The 21427-nt window shown below is 36.4% G+C and overlaps 1 protein-coding gene across 2 annotated transcripts in view; it reads left to right on the top strand.

Moving 5' to 3' along the window:
- The first annotated feature begins 4354 nt into the window (after positions 1–4354).
- Positions 4355–21427, top strand: part of LOC108359495 (T-box protein H15-like) — a 47103-nt gene continuing 30030 nt past the window's right edge. Inside the window, exons 1-3 of one of the 2 annotated variants that reach the window (XM_017611393.1) lie at positions 4355–4957; positions 19036–19388; positions 19472–19602. In XM_017611393.1, coding sequence (XP_017466882.1) covers positions 4477–4957; positions 19036–19388; positions 19472–19602 — 965 coding nt within the window. In that variant the 5' untranslated portion in view covers positions 4355–4476. Of the gene's footprint in view, positions 4958–19035; positions 19401–19471; positions 19603–21427 lie in introns of both variants that reach the window. The other variant, XM_017611392.1, reaches the window with a different exon arrangement.

Below are 21427 nucleotides of genomic sequence, written 5' to 3'. Positions count from 1 at the left end.
TTCGTCAGAGGATGAGAGTTTAGTGAACTGACCAGGAGTAGTAAATGTTTAAGAGAGTTTAAGTGTAGTCTTTAAAATATATTTTGACATAAAATATATTTAAGAAATTTGTCTACATATTTACTAAAAACTTAAAACTATCCACAGCTCTATGATTTGTTCTCAGAGATCGTGCCAGCTGAGTATTTGGATTTTCCTTCACAAGTAAAAGCAGCCTTTCGAGAATCTTTCATTTGTTCTGAATTTATACCAATTAGTCATGCTAAATATACAATTTCAGCGTACATAATATGTACGTTTAACAATTAGACTTTTTAATCTTACTATGTGGTCTTATTTGTACATATGATGCAAGCACAAAATAAGCCTTACCCTTAGTTATTAAAGTTTCTAATAAAAAAGGCGCTAAAAAAATTCCGAAAATGTCATTCATAGTCAGTGGCGGATTTGTCCTAATGCCCAGTAGGCCCGGGCCTAGGACGGCCGGATATTAGGGGCGACAAAAAAAACATACGCTGGTGGTAGCAAGACAAGCACGACCACAAATAAATACGTATACACTCAATATAGAGAAACCTAACCCTTAACCCTTAGTCTAACATGGAAAAAAACTTGGACCCTTATGTAAGTAATAATGTGGGTCCGACCGACCCACGCTGATAGTTCCTGCTGGATTTACGATAGCAATACCAATTATTTATTAAAAAAAAAAAATAACTTCATCAAAATAATAGATATAGACTACATAAAATTAAGCAAAATTAATGAGTTACAGAGCTGAAAAGCATCAGATATTGATATGGGAACACGAAAAAATCTCATTGGGTCCATTGAACCCGGCCGGTACACAAAGGGTTAACAGCTATACATATGGTTGCAAAAGCACCCAGGTCTTAGGAGCTTTATAATATATTTATTTTATTACTTACCTGACGAAATTAAGCACGACATAAGTGGAAAAAAAGCCTAGGACAGGGGAGACTGCAAATCCGCCACTGTTCTTAGTTCAATGATTTTAGACATTTTTAATAGTCTTATGGCAAAACAAGTCATATGGCTTTTTGGGTTTAACCCTTTCAGTACAAAAAATTTACCTGAGAATTTGTACACCAGCTAATTTTTGGTCTCTGATTTCAAAAATACAATCCAAAAGTTTATTAAGCTACCGTTACCGTTATTCAGAGTCCATTATATTGGACGGTGGTACCCCAGATTTGTAAAATGGGAATAACATTAAATTTTTTTCGAATCTCAATTCCACCGGAAAATATTCAATTTATTTGAAGAAACACAATGAAGACGAATGACATACTTTTTTCAAAGAAAACTGTTCTTTTAACAACAAAATCTCAACTTTTTAATTTGGCAGCAAGCGAAAAATCCTGAAGACTTCTGAAATCATAAGAAATAACGAAACAAATCTGGGAAAACTCTTAATAAAATCCAGATACAATCCAAAGACAGGTTGAAAAGTAAAGGAAATCAAAGCAAATCACGAAACATTGCATTGATTGCCGTTGAAATAAGATTATGATTTTACCAGTTACTTTATGCTCCAGAAAAGGGTTGCAAGAAATAGTTAATCTGCAATTTATAAACCTTTTATAAAGCTGCTTTATTTTTTTTATAAGGCCATTGGTATTTAAGCTTTTATTTTTTCGACGTTATATTTTATACCAAAACCAAGAATACCATGCGTTAGCGGAAACCACATATTTTACAATTTCAATGGCATAAATGTAGAGTTAAGTATTGTAAAAAAAATTTAAACTTAATTTCCAAAATTTTCCCTTTTTTAAATTCCTGTGTCTGGCAAACGGGCGACGATATGTAATTTTTCCATCCGAATTAATCTTGCTATGAAATGTTTGATATTTAGAGTATTTGAATATGTAAGAACGCGCATAATTCAATAGGTACGCAACTACTGTGCAAAAGAAATTATAGTGTACAGTAGTGTGTATTGTGACACATTCTGTCAAATGGTACATACATATCTACAAATCCATACATCATATGTACCTGCATAAGATAGTTAGTATATACATATGTAGAGATATATACGTACGTACGTATGCACCTCCCTATATACCATCTGCAAAACACTCAAAGCTCCACCAGTGCCAATTTCACTCATTTAAATTTATCTCAATCGCCAAACACAGAACAGGAACGTGGTGGAACACAAACGAAACAGTACATATAAAAACAACCAAAAAGTCACTCTCTTCTCACTCACACCCCATTGAGCAAACAAGCAAAAAATTAAACTCATTCCTCTCGCACGAAATGCGTTGGTAAATAAACTATTTGCAAATGCACTCAGCTGTCAACAGCAGCCGAATTTCAAACGAAAAAAGAAACCAGCAACAAAAAACAAAATGACGAATTTATGATGGCTGCAACATGCGCGAGCGAAAGAGATAACTACGGTGAATAATGTGCCGCTATGTAGAGGCGTCGTCGTTCATAAAGAATCGTTTGCATTCATACTTGGCAGCGGAAAGGTGATGCTTTGTTAAAACGGAGAAGTTGCGTCCTATAGACATTTCTCTTCAACGTTAACGGCATTGGCAACAATGGAGCGGAGCGCTAGAGCGAAGAGTTTAGTTATTTATGTTGGGTGTGAGCCGACTCCAATTGGAAAATAAATGGCCTTCGCGTTGTGTATGGGAATTTCTCCAGCAAACGGAAGTGAGTTTTCATGAAAGTGCTGTTTGCGTACTGAGAGCTGTCTCTTTCTCACTTCTTACCAGCTCAGCGGCTGGTTAGAGATACATAAAAATTTGTACAGGATTTACCAGAGAATTTTATTCAATTTGCGGCTCACCTGTACTCTCTCTTTGCCACAACCGCTCTGACTGTTGTGCTCTGCTCAACTCATTGCCACAAACATTGTTGGGCGCATACACTGCGTATTCTAAGCACAACCAGGTGGATGGGCAGTAGGGCGCTTTTCCGCAAGCACCTACGCATTTGTTTGGGTGGCATGCATGGAAAGTGCGTTTGGCGTTTGTGCACTGCACTGCGCTCAATTTGCAGATGTCTCTTCATTGCTGCTTTGTTTTGTTGAGAGCACTTCAATAACCATGGTTGTCTTTGCTTAAGCGGAAGCATGAAACTACGACGAGTGCATGCCTTAGCGCCGCTGCCTTGTTCTTTGCGCAAATTGTAATAGTGTGACCGGCTTTTCTCGTTAACGTGCCGCGGCAAGTGTAGGCCGTAAGCAGTTAAGTGCGCTGCTAATAATGGCGACGGCCAAGAGGGTGGCGCGTTTGCCGCAAAACAAGCTCTACAACAATTGTTGGTGTTTAGCGTTGCCTTCTTGATGTGGCTATTGTTGCTGTTGCACTGCGCTCGTTCTTCAGTTACTTACCCACACCACGACCGTTGTGCACACTCCTCCTCGTCCGGCAGCACACTCAACAGCTAAACAGCTGGCTGACCAACTGACCGTTGCTTGCCGTCTGCTGACTCAAGTGTTGAAAAGATAAATTTCTCTGCTCGTCGGGTTAGATTCTCGACTTCTCGACTCGTTCGCACCGCTCGTCTTGAGAGCTTTTTTTCTGCTTGTTTTTGGCTGCTTCCACATTTCGCCAATGCCTTTTGTTATTGCTGTGGTTTGTTGGCTGTTGCTCGTTGTGAAAGGCCGTTTGCTCGTCGCTCAGGCAATTGTCGCCTCCATCGATCAGCTGCTGCCGCTGCTGCTTCTTCTGCTGCGGCCGCCGTCACTTGCTGTCGTTTAGCTCGCCACTCGAGTGCGTTTCGCACAGTCGACTTTAATAACGTTGCCGCATTCGCTCCATTTCCATTTGTATTGCCGACGCTTTCGGCTACTTCGTTGCCATCCTCAACGCTGCCGTCCGTCGTCAACTCGACTCAGCTGTGTTTGCTAAATCCGCCGTACAACTGTTGGCGGTGCTTTTAATGTGTTGTGTTGTGTTGTGCTAAGCTATGCGCCGCGCCACGCCGCGCCACGCCGCGCTCGCCATTGACTAACGCAATTCACGGACGGGGATGGGCGGGCGCCACCTGACATTTCGCCAACAGCCGCCGTTTGGCATCTTCATTCATTGGTCAGCGTGACAATGGAGCGGTTGTCGTGTTAACGGATTTGCGAGTTTTCGTCGGCGCCACTTTACGCACTGTAAATTCGTAAGCAGAGCGTGTTGCACACGCGTTCGCTGAAATTCCTACGCGAAAGTGTTACAATTTTAATTGAAAAATTAATGTTAAGGTTCGGTAATAAAAGATTTGTGAAAAAACTAAAAGTGAATAAGTGCGGCGCTATAAATCATAATAATTTATTAAATGGATTAAAAAAATACAAATAAATTAATGATTTGTAAAAAAACTAAAAAAATATTTTTTTTTGTAAATTAAATTACTCTTAAAAAATATTTACAGTAAAAAGTTTTCAATTTCCTTTGCCCTATTACGCGAAAATTGCTTTCCCATAGTCAGCAGCAATAGAAAATGCTTCTGAGCAACACACCGTCACAGCCACATCAACAAAAACAATCAACATCAACAACAACGACGCAAACGAAATGTCAACAACAGGAGAATCACCAGCAGCAGCATAGCCAGCAGGATAACAAAATTTTCCAAAATAACAACAACAACTACTACTTCAATCATAACGATAAGCAAAATCTGAATTATTCGCCCAACAAGCTGACACAGCAGCTCCCGACTTCCACAACAGCGACAGCAACGGGCACCACCACCGCCGCTGCTGTGGCCGCAGCCGCTGCAGCAGCCACATTGTTGTTCAAACAAACTGGAGCATTCGCATTAACTGCCACCGCAGCTGAAAGAGCAGCAACAGCAGCAGCGACAACAACAAATATCCTCAACAGTAATTCCTGTGTCAGCGCCACGGATTTCTCAATTGCTGCGATAATGGCGCGAGGCGCAAATGCCTCGAGCCGTGAACCATCCGAAAGGAGTTTGAGTGAGTAATGAGATGTACTTATCGTTCGCAAATATGTACTTACTTATGTACATACATGTGTAGCGACATACTTACATACATGCATTTTCATACACACGAATATTTCGTTAAAATATATACATAATTGAAACACAAGCGAAATCGAATAAGAAAACCCAGTAGAAAAAAGATGTAAAAAGCAATTACGGAAACCCTTCTCTGGAATGTAGAGCTTACCATCTACAAGATTTCCTTAACTATGAATTAAAAATGATAGTTTCTAGAGCTTTGCGCGCCCCTTGTGGAACAGGGTCCGTAAGTGATAAGCCCACATTTTCTATTTGGGTATGGGAAAGAAATAATGAAAAATTGTTGGGGCAAAAAAATCTTGAGATGAAAAAGGGTATTTAGTTTAGCCTATGCTTCATGTTGTTGGCGTAGGCCAGGATTTCGGGAAGGGGAGCATTGAAAAATTTCAGGGACAACTTAAATGTATCTAAGACACAATGGCTAGCGCCGTCGCCTGTATAAATTCTCTTCAGTCATACCATTTCAGATTTCACTAAATAATCTGGGCTATCGCTGCATCCATCGTAGTCCAATTTTCATGAAATCTATGGAAATGCGATCACTGAATCCGAATTCCTACGAACGTATGCGTTCAAAGTTTATGCCTACGTTCGTCGCTTTTCGAAATCAGTGATAGAATTTTCGTAAATTTCATACGGACTGTGATGGATTCAGTAATGGCGCTGAATAAAATCACTTTGTTTTGAAATTATATACCACTTTATATTTTTCTCTGTAGAATAATTGCTCCTCCTATTTTCGAAGTTGGATTCCTCTCTAAAAAGATCAGCAAAATCTAAGTAGAAAATATTAAAAGAAAATAATTATTTTACAACTTATTTGAAGTAAATCATTATATTTCCTGTTGGAATGTATTTTTTTTGTATAGGAAAAAATACCAATCAGCTGTTCGTAAACATTATTTATGAGCAGCGAACGGATTTTTAAAACTAAAAACTAAAACTAAAAATGGCAAAATAAAAGAACGAAATAGGCTGGAAAAGACAAAATAAAATAGCGAGATAGGCAGGAAAAGGCACTAGCAATCGCAGAAAAGGCAAAAGAAGGCATTAAAAAAAGAAAAAAATAATAAGAAAATACATTTATTTTAGAAATGTTTATGTTTTACTTTTTACGATGAACTTGTTTCATAATATGAAAAATGTGTACTTTGAATATTTGACTATTTGCTCCTTTCGATTTTTAACTCACAAAACTTTAATCGCTATAGTTGTAGTTATAAAAATGACAATCCCCCAAGCTTGTGGGATCGAGGTCATCGATCCCGCGGATCCGCGGTATTTTCGGGACTAAAAAAATAATATTTTTTCCTCTAAACCGTTATATTCAAAATTAATATGTAAAAAATACGAATTGAATTGAAAATCTACGTATTTACTTTTAATTAGATAGACGTTTTTGATAATATTTCTGAAGGAATAATAAAGTCTTTAAAGTTTCATCTTTTAAATTCTACCTTATTTTGCACAATCAGGAACTTTTGATTTTGGTAATTATGTATAATTTCGCTATATCGGTTGGGTATTTTTCAGAAGAAAATGTAATGTTTGATCTGAAATAATACCCCCTCGCTGTAATCCCAAAACTAGCTAAAACATCCGTAGATTCTGGATTATTCAAATTTAACTAAGCTTCCCTGTTTTTCGGCGTAACTTTTTACCATTTATATTTGAAAATGGCGTTAAAGTAATATATTCTATATAACATACTCTTGAAAATTACACCAGAGCTGAATGTGTGCCTCTAATAGAACCAGAGTTATGATTATTCGAAATATAGCATCTAAAAGGAAGCTCAAGAAAAAAAATAAATTTTTCCGCTGGCACACTTATTTATCGATAGAAAAGGGCTATTCTACACTTGTATAATGTGTTCATAAATCGGTAAGTGTTCAAAGTATAAGCTAGTTTTAAAGGCGAACGTTTTCAAATTTTAATCAATTACGCAAGACCACAAAAAAATCGTCCAAAGATTAATAAAACCAGACCAGGTGTTTAGATGTTCTTTTTGCTCCATCACGTCAGGATTTTCTTCCAACCTCAAAAAACATTGCGAAACTCAATCAACTCCTCCAAAAGGTCTTCAGAGGTACGTCCTATGAAAGGGCTTCTGGAAAGCCTTCTATGGGTAGCAAAAGAAGAAGCCCTTCAGTTGATGACAGTCCTTAAAAAACAGAAAGGAGAAAGGAATGTAGAGGCGAAGGCCTCTTGACTCTCACAAAGGCCTTTCGGAAGGGCATTTAACGCCTAAAATTATCTACTGGGTTATAAAATGATGTATATTTAATACGGCCATGCACGACGAACATTTTGGCCAGCCGTTAACAACTCGCATGCGTATTTTTAATTTTTTTCTGTAGTCTTGCAAATCCCACGGATTCCGCATGTGTAATCCCTCATTTAAAATCCCGTAAAAATGGCGCGGGATCCCGCGTTTGCGGGATTGGATTCCCTTGTTTTAGTAAAATTGAACCACTAGATGCCGTTTGAAGTTTCATGGCAGCATTTTTATTCGACTTTCGCGAAGAAAAGGCTTGAATGTACTAAACGTGAGCTCGACTTGAGTTGGTACAAGTTGCGCCCTCCCCAGCCCACACCTGCGTACGTCCATCTACTATGGGCGTTAAGAGAGATATAGCTTATATAGCACCGATCTTGACTCTCAGTAGACTTTGTATGATTATTTAGAAAATATCTCACGAAATTTTCCGGTATTTGACGTTGAGGGAGTTTTAAAGTAAAACCTCATATTTGAACAATAAGTTGTATGGTCGCTATAAGTTTTAGTGACCCGATCTTAGTCACTACTGTATTACTGTTTACAAGAGGGAAAATAGCGAAATTTGATCTTCCTAGCTCCAGAATTGGATGAGTTATAACACAAATCTCACATCTGAGCTATATGTTATAGCAGAACTGGGCACTTTATGATTACGATTACATTTTGATTACATAGGATTACGATTGCTGTAATTGTAATCCCGAAAATTTTCAGCATTACGATTACTGTAATTGTAATCATACTCTTTATGATTCCGATTACAGTAATCGTAATCCGAAAAATTTAAGGATTATAATTACACTAGTCGTAAACATTAAAATAACGATTACGAATACTTTAATTGTATTCCTTAATATATTACGATTACAATTACTGGAATCGTAATCATGAAAACCATGATTACGGTTAAAATTTAAGGATTACAATTAAACGAATCGTAATCGTATATTTAATGATTTTAGTTATAGTAATTACTGTAATAAGAAGTACGATTGCGATTTCTTTAGCTGCAAGATTGCGATACTTCGTAATTTATCAACAGTCACTTATGAATGTTGAATATGCCACACTTCAGAACAAATGCAGGTTTTTGTAAGGGTAAGGAAATTTAATTTCGCTTTTAATTCAACGGCCGCAGCAGCTCTAACCCAGCAAACAATTACATAGGAAGTTGGCACAAACCAAACATAAAAAATGTAGGTTTTTTTAACTTTGCATTAATATACCTTACTATTTTATGATGATATGCGATTAGATATTGATATGTCTATAAGACATTCCGGTTAAAACAAATGATTTATTCATTATAAAAATACAACGACTTACAAAATTCCAGTCGGATATCTCTAAAAACCAGACTGCGTTCAAACAGACGGACAGGGCTAAATCGGCTCAGCTTGTTTTACCTTTTTTAGCTACTAAAACCACGTTTTTTTTTAATAAAAATATATACATATTCGAAGAATATGTATTTTAAATGCATTTTTGGCTTTAGGCTTTTATGTTCTACGGCGCCATTTGGGTACCATCTTTTGCTGAAATGGTAGATCAGTATATACGTATTTGGGTGCTCGATTATTCGCCTGTTTTTGGAAAACCGGTTTCAAGCTATTCGAAAAATGGTAATTTTAAAATACCCGACTCCCTGTTATGAAAAACCCGGATAAACCGTTTTCTTTTTATATAGTTCCTCTACAGTAACACTTATTGTAAGTCAAAAATCAAAACCAAATTACAATATCACTGCTAGCAAGTAATTTTTCAATTCTCATATAAAAATTCAAGGGTACCGTTAATTTCTTCCTGGATCAATGATCGCATCTAAACCAAATTAGTATAGGACCACCTCTGAGGTACCACTTTCCCTTAAAAAATGAATTATATAAATCGGTTAACGTCTGTTTTCCCAACGATTGTGCATAATGGTTTAACGGTGAGATTTTTGCAAATGTTCCATCTCGGGGTAGATGTTAAGGATAGAAATTAGATGCGCTGAAGAACCGAAAAAATAATGATGCATATTCTGGATGAAGAGGCAGCATCGCCTCCCACCAAATTCAAGGAATGCCATCAGCATGGTACAAATGGTTCTCTCGGATTCAGTTCGAGAGCTCCGGCTTGATCCCCTTTGTTTTGTAAATAACTGATATTTATGTTGTTGTCGATGAAGAAAATTTACATTCGAAAATTGTAATAAAAAAATTAAACGCCATCGCAGAACTTCGCGCCCCTTGATTTGGCGCCCAGGGCAACTGCCATGTTTTGCAGGCATCATTTTGAGAAAATAGATACGGACACTGAGTGCGGTTGTGTGGGAATTTGAAATAGGGTGCTGAACAAATTGATGCAACTGATGATTATTACCAAATGAGTATCTAATATATAGTATAACATAACCCCATATGATGTCCGCACATTTGCAAGAATGATTTGTGAATCATCAATCAAAGTTTTTGATATACAGTCCGATTTAAATTATACTAAGAAATCTGGAGATGTCAGCGAAAAATTTGGTTTAAGTGCAGGATATTTATAAAATCGTTTTTTTTCAACTTTGTAAAAATGTGTTTAAGATCGACATTTATTGAAGTTAGGTTTGCTCAAACTTTTATTATTATAAACGTTGGTTAATTATCTTCATATGCATGATGGATTGAATATAAATAGGATAGGACCACCTCTGAGGTACCACCTTCCCTTAAAAAAAAAGAATTATCGAAATCGGTTATGCGGAAACATACACAAAAAATATATATACATTCCGACGAATATATAACCTCCTCCTTTTTTGAAGTCGGTTAATAGTTTCACTTTAGCATTTCTAATAAAATTTACATTCAGTGATGCCAGATTGTGGGTAATTTCCCTATTTGAAGGATATTTTTCAACAAAAATTATTAAAAGGGAGAAAAGGGACATTTCAAATAAAAAATGGATTTTCATTTAACACAATTATCGATGCATTCATTGTTGATCGAAATGCAAGAATATTCGACACTCTTACGTAATCATTCGTTCTGAAGATCTGATGTAGAGTAAAATTATGTATAAGTATTTAAAATTATAAGGACAATTTTGGAAATTTTTCTCATATTAACCAATTCAAAGCGCTGAGTAAGCAAGAATCTTTTCAGTTGTAACTGGTGTTTAATGTAAAAAGCAGAAGAAATTATCTGATGAAATGTTAAATAGTGCATGTATGCATATAAAATAACGGTTGCTTTTGAATCAAAAAAAGTCAAGTGTTTCAACTTTAAAGTCACCAAAAATCATATTCGCTAATAAAATGCAAATAATTTGTAACAGTGATAGTTTTAAGAATTGTCAGAAAGTATTCAACAAAAATACATACATATCGTTACCTTAATATAGAGAAAACTTTCTTCAAAATCTTGGGTTTTTATAAGCACTGAATCTAATTTATGAATGTAGTTGATGTTTTTAAATTCGATTAGGCCTTTAATGCGTAATCTATCGACCTTTCAATTTGGAAAAAATTGTTACTTTTTTACTACTGAAATATATGTTTTAATTCTTTGGAATTTTTGTGGGATAAATTTTTAAGATGCGGGTAACTGAGGGATTTAGCAGAGAATGTCTGGCATCAATGTTTACATTACAAAAGAAATAGTGCGCTTTTTTATTAAAGTATTAGTTAACCAAATCGAATCGAATCGGTGTTAGGGCCGACAACAATTTTATTAATAATTTTTAGTTGTTGGTGTAGGTCGACTTAATAAAGTTTAGCGATTCTTAGTTTAGCCTTGCGTTCACAATGAATATTCAAATCTAAAAGGAATAATAAATAAATTTTCCTCTGTGAATAGCTTTCACGTGCTATGTGTTGCAACTCATTGCACAACAAATTATGACTTTATTCGCGCTACATTTATAATTTTTCTCACTACATATTTTAAATTCATAACTATAGAATATAAAATTATAAATTAAGTACCAGCATTATGTTTGTTTGTTTGTATGTATGTATGTTTGTTTATAGCGCAGATTTATTGGTCAACTTTGTCGGTTCTCAACACTACTATTTACAATACTAACAACAAAAAGCATAGAAATTTGCATTTCCAACTCCAAGCATGTGTATATGTCTGTAGGTATACTATTTAGTCATTAAAATGATTTCTTCGAAAAGCCTAAAATGATTCGTTTCCTCTTCCTTTCAACGATGTTGAAGTGTGAAAAACATTTATTTGCATGCGCTGTCGCCTGTCTCAGCTGTCTCGTCTGTCTCAACGCTTGGCGGCTGAGTGGCCTCTTGGCTACCACATTGTAGTCTAGCGTTTTGATTGTGGCAGATTTGAGGCGTTTCTCTGTTAATATTCATAAGTAAATTTATACATAAATACATAAATATGTGTGTAAATATATAATATTTATATCTAGCGATAATTATATCTGTGTAGTTTGCATACTATGCTAATTTATGCGCTTGAAACTTTTCATGATTTGCCTGACTGATTTGTAAATGTGTGAATATTTGCATAAAATTAGAATATGTTAAAAAAAATGCTACAACTACATACATATTCTCTCATCTTATGCAATATTGCATTTAATTATAATTTGTGCTTGGACACATTAACACTTCTAAGGAATACCTATGTAGGTATGTATGTTGAATATTGTGAGTTCTTAGGTTAGGTACGGAACAGTGGAGAGAGAGTACTCATAGTAGCAGGTGTGGCCACAAGGAGGGGGGTTGCTTTTTTCCCCAGTAAAGAATAGCAACAGTTTGTAAAAAATCACTTTCTTATTTTTTCGAATTCAACTTGGGCTCTTTTCCTATTACTTTACGAAAACAAACTACTTTCACGGGATCTTACTCTCGACTTTTATCCGGAGATTTACATTCGAGAATAGACACATTTTTTCTTGAAGATCGAGCTTAGGTATAAACCAAATTTGACAAGGGATGACGGAAAATCGTTCCACATTACATCACACTCCTACCCTGTCGGAAATACCAACAACAAAAATGAAAATATGTATATGTTGGCTTCGGAAAAGCTACTTTTTAAACTCATTTTGAGGAATTGCCAATGATCTGACAAAAAAACTGGAAAAATGAAGAAGTTTTTTAAAGTTAGTTTGTTAAAAAATATGCCTACATATATTCTTGATTCACTTGAATAAGCCCATTAAAATTCTATCTGCACAACAAAAATATTATACGAGAATGAGGGAAGGTACACAATGAGGTCAGCTACCTATTGACGTGATAGTGGACCAAAATGAAAGAAAAAATGCGTGCATTTAAACCTTATACGTGGAAGAACTTAAACTTCATAGAAAAAAAAAAAAACAGAAAGGAAGTTTGGAATATTTTTTCCTAAACATTAAGTGCCCTTTTTCTTTGTATATGTTTGTTTTTGTTTTCACCCTTGTATATGTGTTTATCTTTGCCTTTGTATTTGCCTTTGCTTTTATCTTTGTATTCGGCAAAACTTAATCTTAATCAGACTTATCGTGAATTTTCATTCCGTGTGAGCTCGTTCACATTTCGCCCATACACTTAACCTCTTAAGTATATGTATGTTGAATATTCACCAAGCGAAGTACATAGTTCGCTTCGAATCATTTTCATACTATCGTATGCCGTATTCACTGGTGAAATAACTGTCACTCTCACAAATAAAACCCCAAAAAAAAACAATTGCTAAATTTTCACAATTGCACGAAATACTCGTAAAAATTATTTAATCGCTTTGACAGCTGTAGTGCTAATTTTGAAATTTCTATGTGAAATGCCGTTCACCCGAAATCCTTCCACATTCATGATAAAGTGAACGATTTCGGTGAACGAAATTTTTCACCAGAACATTCATGATAAGGCCTGAACCTTGATTTTGTGTGATCCCTTATCAAATTTGATTTGGATCTTAATCTTAATCTTATTCGTTATCCTAATCTTAATCCTCCTCTTCACCGACATCCTGATCTTGATTTTCATCTTCCTCTTCATTTTCATCTTCAATTATCATCTTAATTTTGATATTGATCTTCTTATTCCTCTTCTTTTTCATCTTCATCTTCATGTTCATGTTCGTCTTAATCGTCACCTACATATTCATCTAAAACTTCATTATCTCCATCTTCAGCTACTTTTTCATCTTCAATAAGTAGGGAGATGCATACCTCTCAGGGAAGTGTTTTTAACAACATAATACTCAAGAAGACTTAGCCATTGCCATATTTGATTGATGTCTGAAGTGAGTGACGAGTGAAATATTCGAGAGGACATTAAGTAAGAGATATACACAGCTTGTTCTGCTGTGGTAGAGCTAGAAGTAATTCCACAAAAAACGGACCAGGTACTCTTCAAAGGAGGGCATAAAATTCCACACAAGTTTTTAGTAGTATGCAAACTCTAAAAACATACACAATCCTGTCCCGACTCTGCGATAAAACACGCAACATCCACAAATTCAGAAAATCTTCCTTTAAAAGGTTTTATGAAATAAGCACTTTTTTGTTTTATTGAGACGAAAACGAACAGCAAACAAAAATATCGGAATTTGCCAGATCATTTATTTTTTTATTCATTATTATTTAAAATTAATTTGATTAACCTGAGTAATAGATTTCTTTGGGACTTAAGAATTGAATTTCGAGATGGGTGGTATCGGAATTGAATACTTAGACCCTTGCACATCTCTAGGCCATTTGTTAGTAAAGTTTTTTGTTTTTGTGCGTTGTTTTTATAAATACAGTGGCGGATATCGAAATGCGGACATAAATGAAATTTACTTAGACCGAAATTGCATTATGTGAATTCTTTATATTATTGCTTCTTATTCAGGGTAAATATGTATGAAGTTTGGAAAACCTAAATAATTATACAATAATATGAATCCTTAGCAAACGGCTCGGATAAGTTTTTCCCAATTCTGACGGAGGTGGTGGTATTACTTCTTTTCGTGCTGTAGAAAGCGGTTTTGAAATTGACAAATAGACGGTGAGTGCCGATCCTTTTCCTCTAGGTCTTTTCCAAGACCAAATTTTCGGGCGTTTTTTCTATCGGCCAGCATTTAAAGTTCTTACTATTCACGTAAATATTTCGACTTTGCCACACAGCTCGCGTTACGCCCGATAGCAGCGAGGCCGTGCAGGCAATATCTGTTTTTGCGGACTCGCTGAAGTCCGAATACTTCCTCGGCGGCGGTATGTAGTGACTGCAGCTTTTCGACATTGAGCTTTCCTTACAGTTTTGGATACATTTTTTTTGCTGCACAGAGGCGGGTGCGTGTCTTTTCTGTAAAAAGATAGTGGTCCGAGTCGATGTTTGGACCTCGGAGTGTACGTACAGTATTGAACATATCTACTTGCACATTATTAGACTAAAATCGAATGGGCTATAAAACTGTTTATTCAAAAAAATTCTACCGCTTCTGAGAAAAAAGTTTGAAATTTGGGTGAAAATTTGTTGCACTTTTTTGCGGCTTTTAAAAAGTTTTAAACTTAAGTTTATGTGAGTTTTGTCAGAGAATGAACTGTATTTTAATTGAAAATTCTTAAAAATAAATAAATAAACATGAGTGGCAAACAATATGACTTTGAAATGGGGGTGCTATTGTATTGGCCAATACTGTATGTCTTAAACACTGCAATCATGCATTCCGTCTATCACAAACAGCACTGCCGATTATACATATATCTCGTTTTTTCGATGTGAAGACAGCCACGTAGCTTGACGGATCTTTTTATGTGTGAACCTAGTACTGAATAGTACCACGCTTTAGGTCCCAGCGAAGTCAATCAGCCTCACACCGCTAGGAACATGAAATTTTGCACTTCCAACAGAAAGCTTAAGTGAAACTGACAAAGATCGGGTCACTATAACTTACAACCTCCATACAACTGATTGTTCAGAATGGGATCCTCCTTCACATAGACGGCTAAAACCGGTGCTTTATAAGGCATATATTCTATACCACTGATTGTTCAGATATGAGATTTTAAATATCTCTATCTTTGTGTGTAGTGAAGGTAAAATTTTGTTTAGCTCCCATGCAACTGATTTAAAATGCAGTATTCGGTTGAAGTACAATTTTCTGATGTTCATGAAAACTAGAAGCCTTCGGCTTAGCCGAAGACAACACTCTCCTTACTGTTTTTTTGCCATATGTTTGAATTACCGAGAGACTTTTGGCCACTAAAAGATTTAAATGATGGAATTAGTGTCAATAATAAGTACACTTTTGCTTGTTCAATCTAATACCTTTCTTGTGTTAGAGCCTATTTAAAGTGAGACTAATAAAGTAGAAAATTTGGCTTGCCGTTTTTTAAAGCAGAGCTTCCTAAAGTGGGTTCCGCGGAACCCAAGGGTTCCTTAGAAAAGTCACCGGGGTTCCGCGAAATTAATTTTGGTATGAATAAGCACGGCGGTCGGTTTGATTTGCACACAGAAAGAAAAGTTCTATAAATAGCTTGACCGAGACGATATTATATATTTTCAAGTATACATATATATGTACTCGTAGTTGGTATGATTGCCGTACCTGCATAAGAGCGTTGAGCTTGTGCTTGACAGCTTGTTTTTTACCTTCCTTTTATTAGCTCGGGATGTAACTATGTAATATTGATGCGCCTAAAAGATGCAGCGATTTCTATTCTCAAGTTACATACCTGATGACAGTACGAATGGCAATTATAATAGGGAGGATTTAGTTTTTAAACTATAATTTTATTTCTAACCTGTATGTATAGTTGGCAGATAGGGGTATTTGCCAAAATTATTTTTATGAATATTTCAACTCGAAATGTTTAGAAAAGACGTGTTTTGACATATAGAATTGTAAATGTTTAAAATCAAGTAAATATAAGGGGAGGACGTCCAATTCTTCCATCAAAACAAAGACGCATATTTACGTGTTCGTCTCGGCGAGGAGAAACTTTATATCAATTAGTTAAATGAATTGCTGCAATATGGGTATCAATGGAAGTGGGTTTGAAAAGGCTTTATCTCTAAGCAACCTCCCAGGGTTGACACCGGTTTAAAAAATCAGATTCAACTTTAATTTAGAGAATTAGATAATTCAAATATGTACAACCACAGTATAGGTAGGAAAATGAAATAAAATTACAGGTTTGTAATAATAAGAGTAATATTTATTGTTAAGAAAATGTTGTAAGTATTAGCTTGAAGTAAATGAGCGTCCTCAATTACTGAAATATTTTCACCGTATTGCTTTTCCATACCACGGTTATTAAGTGCACCGAGTGTGGTACGAATTGATAAATGGGTTACCGAGGTATACATTTGTGATCATAAGTGGGCGGCGCCACGCCTATTATCCAAAAAATTATAATAATCTTATTTAATGATAAAAGGTTATTCCAAGAATCGATTTTGAGTGAATTAGCTTCAGTAGTTACCGATTTAGCGCAGTTTTCGTGTTTCTGTAAATTACCGTTGTATGGAAAATAAGGCTAATACCGAGACTATTTGTTTTTAATTAATTGGATTCATAATCTGGTCCAGCGGCCTCAAATTCATCTAAAAAGTTAAATGTCATTGTTTAAATATATCTAAAGTAGTGTAACTATATACTAGTTGCGTTTTTAGATTTTTCTTTAATACATTTTCTAAGTAAATAAATATCACTTATTTGCCATTTTCTGCGGGAAATCTTTTCACACTACATCAGCCAAATTTCCAAGCTTTCAATTGAACAAAGAATAATAACGCGATCTCTCCCGGGGATACAACAAATTCCTTAATATCCAACAAAAACTAAAAAAAATACTCGTTGAAAACCACTATTTTCGTTACTTTTAAACTGAACTTTTGCTTAATAAAGAAATTAAACAAATACCTTCTGCATGCGGATCCATCAATACTTTTAAAGAATACAATGCAGAAACTAAAGTACTAACTTAAAACCGTCACGATCTTTCTAGAGAGCGAAAATTTATTTATATGCTGCGTTAAAATATTCTGTTTCCGGTCAACGGTGAGCGTTCGCTGTGCAAGTTAAAAAAGTGAAGGGAACTGGGAAATGTTCTCTCTCATTCTCTATCAATTTTAAGTTTCCTTCAAAATTTTGTCAAATTGGTTCCTAATTGGTGCCTAAATCGTTCAAACACCCCTATGTGCGCTGTAGCCAAAGAAATATATACAACTTTCTGGAAGGAACGCGATGAATTGCCAAATTATATGTGAAATGTCATAACTGGGCACTTGGTAAATCACCTGAAATCTTTGTCAGATTATTTTTCGGATGGTAGTAGTAATATCGGTTTGGTACAAAATTCGCTTACGAAGCAATCATAGATGTTCCGGGTACTTCGACATTGAAACACACATTTAAATTTGTGTCTCTGAAAGAGTTTTAGGCTAATGTTAATACCGGGGACAGACGTTTGGTTTTTCTTCGTAGAATTTCTAAAATACCATATATCTATCACCAAATATTATAATATTCTTCAAAAGACTACGTGATCGACCTTCTATTTTTTGTAGAAAGAATACAACTTTCCGAAGGCTTAAATTTTGTGGTATTCTCATTGTGAATGGGCGTTAGCAATAAAATTAAAGGTGTTTAGTAAGGGTTCCATCATCTTAAAAGTTTAAGAACCCCTGTTTTAAAGACCCGCAATAAACACGAATAATAAGAGTTTTTTCGTTTTTTCACCACAATTCTTTAGAATTGATAGTTCTTTAAAATGAGATCAAAATCCACCTTCTCCGAAGCCTTGTTTTATTGGCTTCGTTTTATTGCAGCTGCATTGAACCAGTTTTTGAAAGCTAAACAAAAACATAATTAACACAATCCAGCTTAAACGCTTAATACATACGAGTTTGTGGCGTGAGGGGTGCTATTAAACAAGTTAATACCTTAGTGCAAAAAAATCAAAAAATTGCTTCATGTTAATAATATGCGAATGATGGAAATGAACAAGCTTTGATGACTTGATAATTGTGGCAGCACATTTACAATAAAATCAGCGTCAAAAATTACATTCATATAAAAAGATTTATTTACGTGCGTAGTTATTGAGCAAATTATCTAAATTATTTATAGGCATAATTGTAGAAAATCAATGTTGTACGAAAAAAAAATAAAATAGACACTCACAAATTACCACACAGCCGGAATATGTACATAAATAAATATGTGAGAATATTGTGCAAATTGCGGCACTGCCAATTGGACGATGAATTTGCATAAAATAATTTCATAAAACAAATAATTGAATTCCATATCTGAAATATGCATCTACGCGGCGCCTATTACGCACTGCGGGCATGTTGCATGTACAATGTACATACATATGTACATTTGCCCACCGAAAGCCACCGCTGCTTGTAGATGTAAGTTGCCACACATTGTTGCTGCTGTCAGAATGGCAGCCAATTCAATTGGCGGCAGCCCATGTGTGTCTGTGCAAAATTGTAGCTCATTAGCGGCAGTGAGTGCATACAGGTTGCAATATAGGAATGTAAATATATATGTATGTATATACATATTTGAGTCAGCATAAATAATAGCGATAACAGAGGTGCCATTCTGTCTGTCACTCGAATTGCTTGCAACATTTGACAGCGAGAAGTTGATGCATGCGCCGTGGTAGGAGTTGCGTTTTGTCTGCAACATAATACTGTTTGGGGCCTACTCATGCGCGTAGCGTAGTTGAATATTTTGTCGGCCTTGAATGAGCTCTGAAATTTACACTTTTCTTATGTATTCCACATTTTATTTCGACTACAGGCCCGGTTTCCGTGGAGCGTTACCCCGATCCCGACGATGATGTCGATGTGGATGTCGTCGATTGCAGTGACTCCGAATCGCCGTCGGCGCGTCCAATGCGTGGGCATCATCGCCATCAATTACAACAACAACAGCAACAATCACAAACGCATCACAAATTGCAACGGCATCACCACCACCACCAGATTCATCTCAATCATAGCACCAGCAGCAATACAAATGGGAGCACTAGCCTTGGCGCTGGTGGTCAACAGCATTCGAGTCGCAGCAGTAGTCGGGGGCGCGCTTCGCCACACAGTCCTAGTAGCCCTACAGCGAACGACGAGGACCGCCTGTCGCCGGAGCCAGCGCAGGTAAAACGCAAAGTCAGCAAAACCCATTTTTTTACCGAGGAACACATTCGTGACTAATTTAGTTTTTTTCGTTTTGTTGACAGTCCGCGCCGAAAATTGTTGGCTCTTGTAACTGTGATGAGTTGCTGCCGGTGCAGTGTCACCTGGAGACGAAGGAGTTGTGGGATAAATTTCATGAATTGGGCACAGAGATGATTATAACGAAGACGGGGAGGTGAGTAATTTTTGAATGCAAATTAATAATACAAATTTTCGGTCAACAAGGCGCAACGAACCTCTTATACTAGCTATTGAAATATTATTGCCTTGTAGCTGATATACAACGCTTAACAGTATGTACATTATTTTAAAGTAAACCATTGGACTTAGGCGGGTTTTAGAAACGAACACAGATAAATATGTATGTGGTTTGGTTTCAAACCCAACTGAAATTCCGATAAACAGGCGACAGTGAAATATTTTCAGCTTGGCCAATGGTGTGGTTAATTTTGTAATCGAATAAACCTATTTTTTATTTTTTATGCAAAGGATAATGCTATATTATCGTTGTTAACATATATGGGAAGACGCCCGAGGATTGCCAGGCATCATTACAATCGAAAAAAGTCTATTATTTGGTGTTAATTTTTTGGTGCCGAGCGGTGATAACCGATATTTTGAACCCAAATGAAAAATGTGGGCGACATGTGTATGGTTACCTCCCAATGGGGTGATGTGAATTAGCCACCAAGATTGTGTGATTGGAGTCCCCTGGACTTTTACTTGTGAAGGCTTTTAAAACGCAAGTATATGTCAATTAGGCGTAGTCTATGAGCAGATTCCTTTAAAGCTCTTACTTTGATTAGTACATATGGGGATGAGTAAATTCGTTACTCGAAAAAGGGATCGGAAAATGCTACCGCTACGACAAAAAGGTACCGTCTGAGGCTGATGGACTTCGCAGACCCTAGACAAATGGAAGTCTGCAGCGATAGGTTCTAGCCAAAGTGGTTCCAAGGAGAAAACTAGGTCAACTATCTGGTGGACCCTGTGCAGAAAAAAATTTGCGCAAAGAAAATAATGCATGGAAAGCTCTACGTTGAAGAGCTGCAATTCCTCAGATTGCCAGCATCTTGGGCACTTTACTCCTTCACCTGCTGTCTGAGAAGAAGAAATACTTGCATTTCAGCGAATCTGAAAAACACCCGGTAGTCGAATTGACTATGCCACAGAGGAAACTCTGGTGTATTTTTGTAGTAAAAGGAGAGCTTCAAATGCAATCCTACAGCAAAAGCGTACGAACATTTTAGTAAAAAAGAAGGTTGGGCGACTTAGAGAAGGTTCCAAGAAAGGACTAAGTCATGTGAGAGCAACCACAGCGATTTAAAGATCGATGAGTGAACCATATTTAAATTAAAGAGGTAAAAGCACTATGTAATGGTAACAGCGGAGACGCCGATATGGAACAAAACCCACCCGTAGATGACGGAATCGAAGGCCCAACGACCGACATTTACGAGGTATAAACTATGCAGGACGACTGAAATTTTATTGTACTCTGCCCAATCTACAAGTCGGGCGACCCCGTCATAGCCGCCAACTACCGCGGAACCATTCATCTAAACATCGCTATAAGGTGTTATCTAAGCCGTTGTGCAAAGATCACGCTCTATAAGTAACTCATCATGTCTACTCTAGAGTATGGAGCATAAGCATGAACAATGAAAACATCTAAGGGGGCGGTTTTTGGCTTAAACAATGAGCAATATGGGCTCATATATGTAATACTTCTATATTGATAGTAAGCTAACATCTCAATGTGTAAGCATTCCGAAATCAAAGCGAGACAGTCTAGTACAGTTTTTGTCAATGTATTGTGTACTTGAGTGCCGGTTTTGTAAATGTGTCGTGTACATGTTTTCGTTTACTTGGGAACCAGCATTAACACCGATAATAATGTCAGCATTGAAATCCAACGTAGAATCACTCTTGCCAACAAGTGCTACTTTGGACTGAGTAGGCAATTCAGGAGTAAAGTCCTCTCTCGACGTACGAAAACC

The sequence above is a fragment of the Rhagoletis zephyria genome, unplaced genomic scaffold (genome assembly GCF_001687245.7).
Source record: "Rhagoletis zephyria isolate East Lansing unplaced genomic scaffold, Rhagoletis_zephyria_1.1 Rzeph_scaffold_00399, whole genome shotgun sequence".
In the NCBI taxonomy this organism is placed as follows: Eukaryota; Metazoa; Arthropoda; class Insecta; order Diptera; family Tephritidae; genus Rhagoletis; species Rhagoletis zephyria.
Note: the sequence above shows the minus strand (reverse complement) of the source record. Positions and strands in the feature narration are given on the sequence as shown.